Source organism: Osmerus mordax, chromosome 27, assembly GCF_038355195.1.
Source record: "Osmerus mordax isolate fOsmMor3 chromosome 27, fOsmMor3.pri, whole genome shotgun sequence".
In the NCBI taxonomy this organism is placed as follows: Eukaryota; Metazoa; Chordata; class Actinopteri; order Osmeriformes; family Osmeridae; genus Osmerus; species Osmerus mordax.
Genome location: NC_090076.1, coordinates 5,986,552 through 6,000,854, shown reverse-complemented (window position 1 = coordinate 6,000,854; position 14,303 = coordinate 5,986,552). Strand labels below are relative to the sequence as shown.

Genomic DNA, 14,303 nt, shown 5'->3' with positions numbered 1-14,303 from the left:
ATGGAGCTTTAAGACAGTGCCCAGAAAACGACATCAATCAGCGGGTGACTGTGTGAAGTGTGTGCATGAGAGAGAGGAACAGAGAGAGAGAGACAGAGAGGGAGACAGAGAGGGAGAGAGAGGGACGGAGAGAGAAAGAAAGACAAAGAGAGACAAAGAAAGAGAGAAAGAGCAAGAGAGAGAGAGAGAGAGAGAGAGAGAGGAGAGAGAGAGAGAGAGAGAGAGAGAGAGAGAGAGAGATGCAGAGGCCTTTATCTGATGGTCTCCCGCGCACAGATAAGTCAGGAATTCACCTCGTGGAGGGAAAATCGAAGGTGAGACTTATCTCGTGGACACGGAGAGAGAGAGAGAGAGAGCGAGAGAAAAATACATAAAAACAATCAGAAATGACTGCAATGAACAGCCAGCGCGTCGTGCGATAAGTCGCGTGACATTTCCGCGTGGCAGACCGGCTGAGGGGGGACGCCACCAAACGGCGTTAGGAGGGCCGTCGGCTCGGCTGTCATCCACTTTTAAAGCGGCTAACGATTGCCCCATACAGACCTCCAGCGTCACACCAGTTACAAAGACCTAGAGTGAGAAGTGGCAGGGGAAAGTTGATTGGAGCGCGGGGGACGGATATCGACCGCCGTCTCCAATGAGTCATTATATTGTGTGCGCATCGGACCGACTCAAAGGTGCAATCTCACACGGGTTGACGTTGCCCCCGGCTTGTGGGATATCTAGCCAGGCGCTCGGGGAGAGGCATGGCGGACTGGCACTGATAACACGGGGGGGGAGATGGGGGGGGGGTCCCCCCCCGCAACACCCCGGGCGTTCCGACAAGCTCCCACATGCTAATGCTGGGACGACAACTCTTATCTGTCACCACTCGCCCCAATCCCTACCGCGGCCACGCCAAAAACTATTCAGCTATGACTGCCGCACCCGCCGTCGAATCAGGTTTCAGAACTTGGCTCGCACAACCGAATACCATCTCCCGAGGGGAAGAGGTTAGGAAAAACCATAATAAAAAATCTATTATTTGGGCGGCATAACGAGGCAGTAAGAATACATTATCTTCTACATGACAGGCCACGGTTTCTTTGCTGTCTGCATTTAAACCACCGATGCATTTTCATCTGCATAGTAAGACCCTGTGATTGTGTTCTCGACCCTTCCATTTCCCTTTCGGTGATTCATCGTGGAAAAAGTGGACCGAGCCCAAATGAATCACAGAAGATGTCAAAAGGCACGAGTGCACGAACTGTACAGTTTCGAGCCCCCTTAAAGAGCCAGCGACGACGCAATCATGCAGATTCCCTGATTATTCCCTGCTACCAAGCGGGTATTTCAACGCAGGGGGCCGCCTCACGTAAGCACGATTGAACACTCTGACAGGAAACTCCGGGGGGGGGGGGGGGGGCGAATTGCAACGAACAACGCGCGTACCTGGGCCTCAGGAAGTGACACGTCCAGGAGGTTGGGCTTGGCCGCGCGGCTCGCCGTTCTCCAGCCGCGAGAAGACCACCTGGTAGCCCCGGATCTGGCCGTGCTGCTTCCCCTGCAGGGGGGGCTTCCAAGCCACGCGGAGCGCCGTGGAATTGAGGGCGTCGGCTTCCACCTTTCTGGGAGGGGCTCCGGGCACTGTAATGGGGGAGGGGGGAGGAGAAGGAGCGGGGTCAGGGTCAGACAACACATACACAGACGACTGCAAACCAAGTCCCGACTTCCTTCACCAGAGGAAACCCCGCCAACGAGAGAGCGGACGGGTCTGAACGAGTTCAAAGGTAACCCGGAGGTTGCAGGCTAGCTTTTGAAGGTTCCGCTCATCAAAGCCCGCGCTCCCGCACTCCCCCCCGAGGCCTTGCAGCAACCTACCGGAATGCCCCGCTCGTGCTACAGTGCAGCGACGGCCTGTCTGACGAGAGGAGCATCTCTATGGGTGCTTGGTCAGCAACCAGGGGAGTTTTAAATGAATACAAATTCGACTTTGATAACAAAAAAAAAAAAGAAGACAATTGAGCAGAGCAAGCACAGATGTTAATGATAGTCGATAGAAACAAGAGGACAAAAGAAGAAGCGGTGAAGGTTAAAAAGCCGAGCATTAAGAGATTAGCACGCGGATAAATGAGGTTAGTTGTTCCCACATGTTGAAGCACTTTTTCCTGTGTGGAGCCCGGGAGATAAACCGTCGTTTGAGAAAGGCCTGTTAATTGGAAGTCATTTAAACCTCATACAGCTGGACGTTGCAGGAAATCACGCATTGACCTTCAGAGAGAACATGTCAATATGCCTCTTGTTTTAACAACAAATCACAACGCCTCAGCCTGCGTTGTACAGGGGAAGAACAATAGCTTGGGTCCCAACACGTACGTACACCGACATAGGCCCGGTGCCGGCTCTTTGATGTGGGTCTTCGAAGCCTTTATCTGGAGGCCTGGGGCTCGAATTGTCCATGCTGGGATGCAGACTGGTGGGGTGATGCAGCCTCTCAAGCTCGCTGTTTCCCTACAGCGTGGTCTGTCATCAGTCAACGCTGAGGCCAAATTAGCATCGGAGCGCTAAAGCCAAGCCAACGACAGTCCTCCTTCTACCTCACCTCGGCCTCTCTCTCCTTCCATTCTCCTCTCCTTTTCGTCTCTCTTACGCTCGCTCTGCCTCAGAGCTCCCACTCAGTCGCAGCGGAGTCGCCATGGAAACCGAGGGGCGGGGGGGGGGGGGGGGGGAGCACACCCGGAAACTGGGTTCAGCCAAGGAGGCCGCTCTGTTCTCCGGACCACTTGAGTCGGGCTGCTAATGGACTTTTTTTCCAGAATCCCAGACGCGAGGAGGCAATCAAGCGCACATCATGTGCTTGTCAATTCTGGGCGTCAGGAAAGCGATTTCACCAGTAATTTAATAAAGATCTGGCAGGGAAAGGGATTGTGTTGGCCAGTCGAGTTTCGAGAGGGGGAGGAGCCGTTAAGGGTGGGGGGGGGGGGGGGTGAGGATGTTTTCTTGGGACTGTGTGTAACACGTGCTGTGTTATGGAGGGGGGGGACTGTGATTGGTCCCTTGTAGGGGAATGGGGGGGGGGGGCAGTGTTCTTGCTTTATCCCGGCTAAGTAAAGTTCCCCTCAGCCCCAGACTCCTAGCACGGCAGGCAGCTTGTCCACTCCACAGGCCCCTCCCACACCCCCCCCCCCGCTATCAGGGGCCCACTCTGATTGGGGGAAGACGCAGGAGTTCAATCATTACGGGCCGGGGAGACCAGCCTCACTTGGGCTTATTAAAACAAATTAATGTGAGGCGCAGCCTTCAAGGCCGAAGTGCGCCGGGCCCTCGCCGCCGTGTCACCCAGCAAATGAGAACGTGCCCGTGATAGGAGACGACGAGACTGCCGGGGCCTGCTGTAGGGGAGGGTGGAGGGAGAGAGACATAGAGAGAGAGAGAGAGAGAGAGAGAGAGAGCGAGGGGGGGAGAAGAGAGAGAGAGAGGGGGGGGGAAGAGAGAGAGAGAGAGAGACAGAGAGGGAGAGGGAGGGAGGGAGGGAGGGAGGGAGGGAGGGAGGGAGGGAGGGAGGGAGGGAGGGAGGGAGGGAGGGAGGGAGGGAGGGAAGGAAGGAAGGAAGGAAGGAAAGGAAGGAAGGAAGGAGGGAGGGAGGGAGGGAGGGAGGGAGGGAGGGAGGGAGGGAGGGAGGGAGGGAAGGAAGGAAGGAAGGAAGGGAGAGGGAGAGGGAGAGGGAGAGGGAGAGGGAGAGGGAGAGGGAGAGGGAGAGGGAGAGGGAGAGGGAGAGGGAGAGGGAGAGGGAGAGGGAGAGGGGGAGAGAGAGAGAGAGAGAGCCTGGGCACGGATATGGCAGAGGAGCTGCTGCAGCATGTGTGGAGCACAGATGCTGGAGAAATCCAGTGAGCGATGAAAGCTCAAAGTCAAACGGGGCGCAGAGAGACGGAGAGAGATGAAAAGGGAGGTTGGATTAGAATTCAGTGGGTGTTGTGGCAGAGAGAGAGAGAGAGGGGAGGGAGGGAGGGAAGAAGGAAGGGGGAGGAGAGGGAGAGAAAGTGAGGGGGGGGAGAGGGAAAGGGATGGGGAGGAGAGGGAGGGAGAGAGACAGTAAGAGAGAGAGAAAGAGCAGTTGGGAGGGAGAGAAAGAAAGAGAGAGGGATGGGGAGGAAGACAGAGAGAAAGAGAGATCCAGGGAGGGAGGGAGGGAGACAGAAAGAGAGAGAGAGAAAGAGAGAGAGAGAGGGAGGGAGCCTGATAAAAGCGAAGAGGAGAGAGGGACAGTCCGAGGAGAGGTAACCGTGGTTAGGGAGTGAGGGGGAGGGGGAAAGCCAACGTAGCCACACAACGTCCTGACACGACAGACCCTATCCAGGCCTCGCTTGAAGGAGGCAACGCCTGTCAGCGGGCAACAGACACACCATCCACAACCACCCACACCCCACAATGCACCAGGGCTGGAGCACGGCGCGGGCCGGAGAGCGAGGGGAGAGAGCAGGCCACACCTTCTCCACACCCCGCCCTATACATCACCGTACATCGCCAGGGCAAGGCAGGGTTCCTGGTGCTCGGAATATAGACGGGGGAGACAATTCAAAACGCAATGGAGGCACCGGGAAAATCGAATTAGCCCAGACAATTGGAAGCCTGATGCAATTAGGCAGGAAGGGAGTGGATGGGGGGAGGAAGATGCCAAGGGCAGAGACCGAGTTCATTTGTTAGTGTTCACGACCACTGGGGAGGCTCCACAACGGGATCCCCCAGTCCTTCCTGCCAAATCAAATACAAGAAATCTCCCGTACTTAAGCCCGTTCATCTGGAGTGGCCACAGGAAGACCTAACGGCCCCTTCGATGCCGCTATGCATGCAGGGTGAGTATCGCGCCCCCCCCCCCCCCCCCCCCCTCCCCACCCCACCCCTCCAACCGAGGCTGGTACCAAACGGGGCCCGGTGCCTATGCTATCTTCGCTGCCGTCGGTGGCGGGGGAGGGGGGAGGGCGGTAGGGGGAGGCGAGCCCTCCGTCTGGGTGGGCTCACGCGCGCCCCCTCAGCCAGAGTCTGCTGCCTCCTGTTATCACGGCGCCTGGAGGAAAGGCCTGTCAGTGGCGGGCGCCTTCGCAGACACCTCCCGGGGGCTGGCCCGGGCTGGGCTGGAGGCTTGACAGAAGGCTGACGCAGAGCAGAGAGACAGAGAGAGAGAGACGGAGAGGGAGGGAGGGAGAGCGAGAGTTTGAGAGGGAGGGAGAGGTCGAGCGCGAGAGCGCGAAAACGAGGTAGAGAGAGAGAGAAACAAACAGAGAGAGCTAGGGACAGGGGACCTGCCAGAAGGGCCGGTGAGGGAGGCTAAGCCACAACAGCTGCAGCGGCAATCCCCAAGCAGAAGTCACAGGAGCAGAAACACCGGAGCAGAAACAGCTGGAGAGCCCCCCCCCCCACCCCGGGGCGGCTCTGGGCTGGGTTAGCGTCTGGCGGGCTCCCGCCCCATCACCCCCACCGCAGACGTACCGTCCTCCCTGGTTCTCATCCGGGCTGCGGGGCTCTCCGGGCCCGGCCCCACGTCCGTGTGGGCCCTCACCCACACCAGATACTCGGTCCACTTCTCCAGGCCCTCCAGCGTGTAGCTGGTCGCCTCCGGCCCGATGTCGGCCACCTCGTGGCGCTCCGGGTCCTCCCCCGAGGCGGCCCGGTAGGCCAGCGAGTAGCGCACTATGTCGCCGTGGCGACTGGCGGCGGGGGGCGCCGCCCAACTCACCGTCAGGCTGGTGGAGCTGGGGCTCTGCAGGCGGACCTCCTGGGGGGGCGCTGAGGGGGCTGGGGGGGGGGGGGTCAAGCGGGAGGGGAGGTGGTGGAGAGGGATGAAGGATGCCGTCTGGACTGTGAGGAGCTCAATGCAGTGGGCTGCTGGTCTGCACTTGTGTATAATGAATGAGTGTGTGTGTGTGTGTTGGCGTGGGTGTGTGCGTGCGTGTTTATATTCCATTGCGGATGTGTTTCCTTTCTATTGTGTTCTTCCTGGGCTATGTACTAACCCCACAGTCCAGAAGTAAACACAAAAACGTAACATTCCAGGCATGTGACAGAACACAACAGAACCCCCAAAAAATACTCAAATTAAAGGCAATATTAACATAAAAATCAAGACAAAAGAAACGTCACGTCTCGTGAAACATGAAATGCATGGGGGGGGGGGGGGGGGTAGAGGGGTAACCACGGCAACTTGGGGACTGTGGGCGACCAGAGCAGCGACGATCGCCGCGTGAAAACCCGAGCACTTCTCTCGTCTCTAACGGGCCCCGCCCCAACCCCCGCGGATGAGCACCAGGGGCTTCCAGTCCCAGATGCCAGACCCAGAAAAAGCAGTCATTCCCTGATGTTCCGGAGGACCTCCGTGGGGGTACCTCCGCGGGGGTGTGGAGGAGAGAGAACCAGCCTCCGTGTGGGAGGCAGGATCGCGGAGCGGTTGGGGGTCGAAACGAGGAGGGAGTTATGAAAGCCGGCAAAAATAGAGGTGAGAGAGAGAGACAGGGGACAGAGAAAGGGCAGAGGAGAAAGAGAGGGAGAAGAATAATTCAAGAGAAGGACTGACAGAGACTAGAAAATACATGGTGAATTGTAGGGGGGGGGCAGTGAACATGTCAGACATACTGTAAGAATAGAAAGGAGGACATTTGTTCGGTGTAATGGGAAAGATGGGAGAAAAGAGAGAAAGAGAGGGAGGGAGGGAGAGAGAGAGAGAGAGAGAGAGAGAGAGAGAGAGAGAGAGAGAGAGAGAGAGAGAGAGAGAGAGAGAGAGGAGAGAGAGAGATGGATAAGACTCCTTGTGGTGAAGACAGCAGCAGGGAAAAATCAAGCGCCAGAGAGAGAGAGACAGAGAGAGAGAGAGAGAGAGAGAGAGAGAGAGAGAGAGAGACAGACAGAACGCGGGGCCTTCGCCATGTCAGCGCCCGCCCCGACGCGGTGACTCAGACTGCCGACGGGCCGCGCAGGACTGTTTCAGGGGGGGCCTCTGTTCCTATGGGAACAAGAGCCCTCCTTGCGGACGCTGGCTTTCACAGCTGACAAGTCAAACAAATGGCTGAGAATAAGGGCCTGATTCTTTACGGGTGCCGTCATAAATATATGAATATTTCCGGTTCAAGTCTCCCAGTGAGCGTGTGAAGCCATGACAACGGCAGCGACGCATGTTGAGGAGGGAACAACTCCATAAAGGAGCAGCAGCGTTCGACGTTGTGACTTGGAGCTTGCGGGCCGCAGACTAGCCCGCGCTCGGCTGCGTCGGGTGCACGGCCGGCGCATTCCATCGCGTCGCAATCCTGACGACATTTGGCGGACGCGGCGCGGCGCTTTCCGCGGCGCGCCGCTTTCCGCGGCGCGGCCTGTTTGCATTGCAGAGGCGCTGCATCATAATACCCCTGCTGAATGAAGCCATTTACATGGAAAGTGACTACATGCCTTCATGATGTGATTCGTCAGATTATATACGGGGGCCAACGTGCAATCATTTGTTCTGGCGCTGAACGCGGAGCGGGGAACAAGGCATGCGGCGCTCAGAGAAACCTCCACGAGATGAATTCCCCGGGTGCTGGATTTGACTAGACCCGTGCGTGTCGTCGCTGCTCTGGTTTCAAAACGACAAGCTGTCCGCGACACATACACGATTCATGCTTCACGAACAAAAAATTAAAAATACACCGAAAAACACAGCATACCTCACGCCAACTTCAGTCGGCTTGTTGACCCTGTCGACTTTCTGGGACCGTGCAGGTCTTTCAACATTTAAAACGTGTGACCTCACTCAGAGAGAGTTCCGGAAGGTTAGTTCTTGCTGTGGGGGAAGAGGTCTCGGGGGCTGGTCTAGGTACTTACTGGACTGGGCGGTTCTGGCCTGTAGGGGTTGAGTGAAGACTCCCAGGCCCATCTCGGAGCGGGCCGCCAGGGTGAACATGTAGAGGGTGTCGGCCTTAAGACCCTCCACGGCGTAGGAGCCCGCTGGGTCGAAGCTCACGTGGACCTGAGAGGTTGAATCCAGACTACAGTATCAGTCACTAAACATCTTGAAAAGTATGTGAAGAAATGGACGTCACGGCTCCAAGTGTTCGGGGTGAAAGTTCTCCGAAACACTCAGAAAGCAAAAAGCTTCTGGGTATATATTTTTCTCCCCGTTCCAGCCCTGTTCTGACCCAGCTCATCCGAGCAGCGTCTAATTAGCGGACCAAGGTGACTGGGGGTCAGACGGCAAACAGATGGCAGGATTTCTCACTTTCCGAACCTTTTTGCACCTCGGCTGGAAGGACGGCCAGAGCGTCTAAAGAGGAGGGAGATGGTGTGGTGCTGGTGCCCGTGGGGGGGGGGGGGGGAGGGAGGGGGGGGTGCAGCATTACCTTGTCCCTGGAGCCGGACTCCCAGTACATGAGCTCGTACTTGGTGATGGGGTCCTGCACCGGCCAGAGCCACGACAGCATGATGCGAGTGTCCAGCTCCGCCTCCGCCTCGAAGCTGGACGGCTGGGCCGGGACTGAGGGGGGAGAGAGAGGGAGGAGAGAGAGGGGGGAGAGAGAGGGAGGAGAGAGAGAGAGAGAGAGATGGGGGAGAGAGAGAGAGAGGGAGGAGAGGGAGGGAGAGGGAGGGAGGAGAGAGGGGAGGGAGAGAGAGGGGGGGGGGGAGAGAGAGGGAAAGATAGAGAGAGGCGGAGGAAAGGGAAGCAGAGAGAGGGGAAGGAAAGAGAGAGATGGAGAAGGAAGGGAGAGAGAGGGGAAGAACGAGAGGGAGAGAAATGGACATAGAAAAAGAGAGAGAGGGGGCGGGAGCGGAAGAGAGAGAGGGCGAATGTGAGAGAGGGGAGGAAGAGAGAGAGAGAGAGGCCAAAGGCGACGGAGAGGGAGTGAGAGAGACGTGAGGAGAGATCCAGCTCTCAGATAACAAATCATAGAACAGTCACACCAGACGTTCTACATGACACGTGCCGGGACAGGTGGTATTCCAGTGTGAGCTCTGAGCCCGGGGTTTCACTAATATCAGCAATGAGTGCTTTCTCCGGTGCCTCGCGTAAAACCATGAGTGAATCGAGGAGGAAAGGCATTCAAAACAACATTTTCCAAAGCGCTCTGGGCTCTCCCCCTGCTTATCAGCGCTATTCTCCGAGCTGTCATGAGGCAGAATAATTTGCCCGACTTCCCTTCCATAACACGGTTTGAGGACATCTTAAAGATAAGGTCTTTGCGGATACGGATGTTTGCGCGGTGAGGGGGCTCTAATGGAGGAGATCGATGGGGGAAACGCCCTGAAGCCTATCAGCTTAAACGGACCTGTCAAAACCGACGGGGGGAAAAAAAACGACTCCCTCATCCCTCAAGTGAGCCAAGCCGTGTCCTCTCCCCGCCTCTCCCCGGACCCGACCCGCCCCACAACACTCACCCCCCTGCTGGGTCTTGACCTGCAGCACGTCAGAGGGCGGCCCGTCCCCCACCGAGGTGAACCCCAGCACCCGCAGGCTGTAGGTGATGTCCGTGACCAGCCCGGAGATGGTGGTCAGCCGGCTGTCGTCCGTGTTGTGCTTCTGCCACGCGCTCAACGGGGCGTCCGCCTCCGAGCTGTAGTACACCCGGTACCCCCGGACCTGCCCGTTGGGCTCCTCGGGCGGCTCCCACTGCACCAGCATGGTGCTGGCGCTCAGCATGCGCGCCTGCACGGCCAAGGGGGGCGAGGAGGGCGCCTGCTCGCTGGTGCGGGTGTCCACCAAGCCGCTGGAGGGGCCCCGGCCGATGTTGTTGACCGCCATGACGCGGAACTCGTACTCGGAGTAGGGGCTGAGGCCGCCGATGCTGTAGCGCGTGGTGGCCACGCCGTCCACTTCCTGGAAGCCCGTGTCGGCGGCCTTGGCGCGGTACTGGATCACGTAGTAGGACACGGGCTCGGGGTTGCCCGAGTCCCAGGTGAGGGTCACGCTGGTCGCCGTGGTCTCCGTGACGATCAGGGAGGTCGGGGGCTTGGGCAGGGCTGGGGGGGCGGAGCAGGGGAGAAGGCACACGCAGTCAGAGACGCACGCACGCACGCAGTCGGACGCACACCCAGTCAGAGACACACACACGCACACAATCAGACGCAAACCCAGTCAGAAACACACGCACGCACACACACACACACTCGGACGCACACCCAGTCAGAGACAGACACACACGCACGCACGCAATCAGACGCACACAATCCAATCGCTCTCGCCTCCACAGGCCCAGCACAGCGGCAGAGAGGAACAGTCACCCCCACCCTGCCGTCTATCAGTCGATCACTATTCATCCCGCTGTCTCTCTCAGCCCGTCACCTGCCAGTGGAGAGGGCAGGCCAGCCATGTTCATTATCTCCCAAAGCAAAGTGTCTCTCGCCCAGCACGACGCGCACTCTGCCTATTCGGCGGGGCGAATTCACTCGCCTCTTCGATTAAGTATCCGCGGGCGTCTTTTGGCCTTTTAACTCGCGATTAATCGCAATTAATCGCACATTTTTATCTATTCTAAATGTCCCTTGATTTCTTTTTGTCCAATAATTTTTTCTCATTTAAGGGTCTTATCAACATGGAAAAGTGGATCGGATTGCTTGGTGCAAATTATTATTTGTATTTCTTTTGAAAACAACATTGCAATCGCCTGGCTTTGACGAGTGGGCGGAGAATTCGCATCAGCTGTGTGCTTGGCCATCAAGTGGTATTTCAGACTGGACGTGCTGTGATGATAGCTCAGTTCACAACGACAAAACACACAGATCACTTTGGTCTTGTCAATGTAACCATTTGGCAACTTTTTAAAAGTAAACTTTCCATTCGGAACTTATTGGCATCCGTCTCGCGCTCGCTATCCACTCAAAACGTATCGTTAGCCTACTACTCTTTAGCCGGCTCGTAAGCCCAAACAAGTGTGTGCGGCGTGCCTGTTGTTTTGTTTCCGGTCTAGCTAGATCCGGTGTGGTGTTGTAGGTTTTCTAACGTCAGTAGTTGTTGCAACAGCATGTGAAAAAAAAGCCAACGTTTGCTAGGCCAAAAAGAACGTTAATCGCACGCAAAAAAAATGGACGCCGTTAAAATGGGTTTGCGTTAACGACGGTAATAACGCGATAAACTGACAGCACTAGTGTTTTCATAATTCATACTGACAAACACTAACGTTCTATAACACACACAGTGTGTTGAAAATATTCCAAAAGCAATTCCGCTCCACCCCCCCACTCCATTTACAGAATGAAAGTCGTCTATATTGCAATATTTGAATTGTGTCGGGAGACTGTGCTGAATCACTTTAGCGTGTTTGACTTCACTGCTGTCGGGGTCCAAATGGATCGTGTAAAGTAAGAGGCGGTGGCGTGTGTAAAGTAGAAGGGGGGGGGGGGGGGGAGACAGCACACAGATGGCCATTTGGAATGAACCATGGCAAACTAAGGCTTTCAGGCAATCTTCTGCAGCTACTATCTCGTCATCTGTTAGATTATCATGCGGCGCATCCAAAAAAGCAGAAACAGATTGATATATTTCCCCCTCAACGACATCTGAATCTCCGAAATGTCCACAGTTAGGAGTTAAGTTATACGTTATGCTGGGAGGGGGGGTTCATGCATCACACATAATCGGTTACGGAGATCTTCTCCGGTCTAAGACCACAACATCACAATAGGAAAAAATAAAACCATCTGCAGCCCTTAGCACTCTAGCTGTACAAGTCTGGGAGCTACAGATTCTCTTTATCCCAAAGTCTTTCACAAGCCTAATTGAAAGTCTCTCAGACGAAAGACCGAATTAATGATTGATAACACAGATGTGTATCCAAGCAGCACAAAATACTGTCGGCAATTCTTGTCCCCTCGGAAAATGAGCGGCATTCGTTCATTCCTCCCATATTAAATTGTCTACTCAACTCGCTAACCCCTGATAAAAGACACAGGAACGTTGGTTACACCTCACGCGTGACAAACAAGACAAAACATGAAATATTGCGTCTAATCTCTTTTTAAGTCGCTGTTATTATGGCACCAAAAAATCACGCATCTTCTGTGTGACACTTGTTTATTTATTTTCCCCATGAGCGTTTCAGAGGCGGCGTTTCCTGCCGGAATGATCGCTTTGTAGCCGAGCAGTAAACACAGGAAGCTCGCCTGCATGTTGTCTTCCCATCATCGAGTTTCCCCCGACGAGTCTCAGACGTGCTCAAATATAGATGAGATTAATGACTGCTCTGTCAGCTCCCATGGTCGGGACTGATCTGGGCAAACATGACCCACGTCTCGGCCTCGCAGGGCCGCTCGAAACGGACGCCATGTCAACAGACACGGGAGAGATCGTTGCTATTCAAGAATCGATGCGTTGCCAATATTTGCAAAGCGGCTCAAATTGCTCTCTCTCTCTCTCTCTCTCTCTCTCCCCATCTCCCTCCCTCTCTCTCCATCTCCCTCCCTCTCTCTCCCCCTCTCTCTCTCTGCAACACACACACGCTCGCCGACCCCCCTCCCTCCCCCCTCGACTCACCTTTCACGATGATCTGCGCCGTGGTCTCGATCATGCCCAGCGAGGAGATGGCCACGCAGGTGTAGTTGGCCGACAGGCGGATGTTGGTGAGCTCCAGCACGTTGCGGCCCACGGGCATCTCCTCCTCCTTGGTCAGCTCCGTGGGGCCCGTCATCCACTTGACGTAGGGCATGGGGGCGCCCACCGCCACGCAGGTCAGGTTTACGCTCCCGCCCGGCATCACCTCGTGGTTGGTGGGGGGGATGGAGAAGCGGGGGGGGACGCGGCGCACTGCAGGGGGGGGGGGGGGGAGGGTGGAGGGGAGGAGGAGAGAACAAGGGGTGTGAGAGAGGGGAGAGGATAGGGAGGCGTGGGGGGGGGGGGAGGTGGTACAGGGGGGGGTGGGGGGGGCGTACACCGAGAACGGGCCTGGTTCTCGCTACGTCGGCCCCCAGGACCGCCGCGATCGCTGGAAACCGCTTTAAGCCCCGCTGCGCGGCGAGCGCGCGGGGTCATGTGTGTGTGTGTGTGGGGGGGGGACGGGACCGAGCGACCGGTCAAGGACGGCTCCCCCCCCTTCATCCGCTTCCCCTCCTCTCTAAGAGCCTGTTCGATGCGGGAGACATTGCCTGAGGCCTAAAGCTGGATTTTCACCCGCGAGAGCTGTCGGCTCTTCCGCTCAGGTATGGAGATTAGAATGCACCTGGAGCTTGACAGGCAGAGATAGCGAAGGCTTTACCCCCTCAAGAGTCGCGGCTACCCGTGGGCCTGCAGGAGTGAACAGGAGATGGTTCTCACCCCCTTTGTATTCTCCCGCCAGTAGAAGTCTCCCCCTTAAGTGCTGGGAAGCGCTGCTCATTATGTCTGAATTAACGCAATGCTTTCTTTTCCGTATGCATTAAATATACATAGCTCGCTGGCGAAGCTAAAGTGCTCGTGCGGGCGCTTTGACGGGGAATGGTCACGAAATGTGACTCAAAGTATAATTTAAGCTCACCGCTGAGATATTCTGCCCGCGAGGGGGCTTACATGAGGGGCTTAACAGCTTTTCTCAGGGTTTCTTCTTGGTCTAACGAAATACAGGGGGGAATGAGACTACTTGCTGTGTCAGTCAAACAGTGAGGGGTTTGAGGGTTTATGACAGATTCAAGGGGGCGAGAACCTCCCTCTCCTTCCCCGCCGTCTTTTCACGATCCGGGGGCGTGGCACGCAGGCTATTTCCGTCGTCAGGCGACGCCCATTAGGACGAGACTCGACTTTGGGGGGGAAACTCGGGGAGGTGGTGTGTGTGTGTGTGTGTGATCGATGTGTGTGTGTGTGTGATCGATGTGTGTAATGGACCCGACTCGTCCAAATTCTCCGGCGATAATCCGATATTCCGCGGCGATAATCCGATATTCCGCGGGCCGCGACGGCGGCGACTGTTGGGGCGAGTGCACAGCGAGAACCAAGCTATCCTCCTCCCCCCTCTCCCCACTACCCCCACGAATCTCCCCAACAAACACAGATGACCTACGGTGCTCAGACAAAGCCACTGTTTCGCCACTCCCCCCTACAAACAGCAGTGGGACTGTTAATCATGTGTAAGCAGTAGTGGTCTGATACTGTCGCGAATCAGCCCTATAAATACACACTCCATTTACATCTCTCTAATCTCCCACCCCCGGGAGAAGGCTCGGGATTGCTGCAGAAAAACCCTCTCGAAATGTTTTTAATTTGGGGCGTTCTGGAGGAGCACCGCAAGTATCTGTGTGTGTCGGAGGAGGAGAAAAAACAGAGCTTATTCACGACACAATTCCTCAAATACTGTGTTTTTTGGTGTTGTTTATCTTCAGGGCTTAGAAATTACCTGGTT

At 56.2% G+C, this 14,303-nt stretch overlaps 1 protein-coding gene across 1 annotated transcript in view; it reads right to left on the bottom strand.

The window, feature by feature from the left end:
* Window positions 1–14,303, bottom strand: part of ptprfa (protein tyrosine phosphatase receptor type Fa) — an 87,238-nt gene that overhangs the window by 30,739 nt on the left and 42,196 nt on the right. The window contains 8 exon segments of the mRNA XM_067230195.1: window positions 700–760; window positions 1,432–1,467; window positions 1,469–1,626; window positions 5,470–5,775; window positions 7,831–7,975; window positions 8,346–8,479; window positions 9,379–9,960; window positions 12,470–12,739. Of these exon segments, the coding sequence (XP_067086296.1) occupies window positions 700–760; window positions 1,432–1,467; window positions 1,469–1,626; window positions 5,470–5,775; window positions 7,831–7,975; window positions 8,346–8,479; window positions 9,379–9,960; window positions 12,470–12,739 (1,692 nt within the window).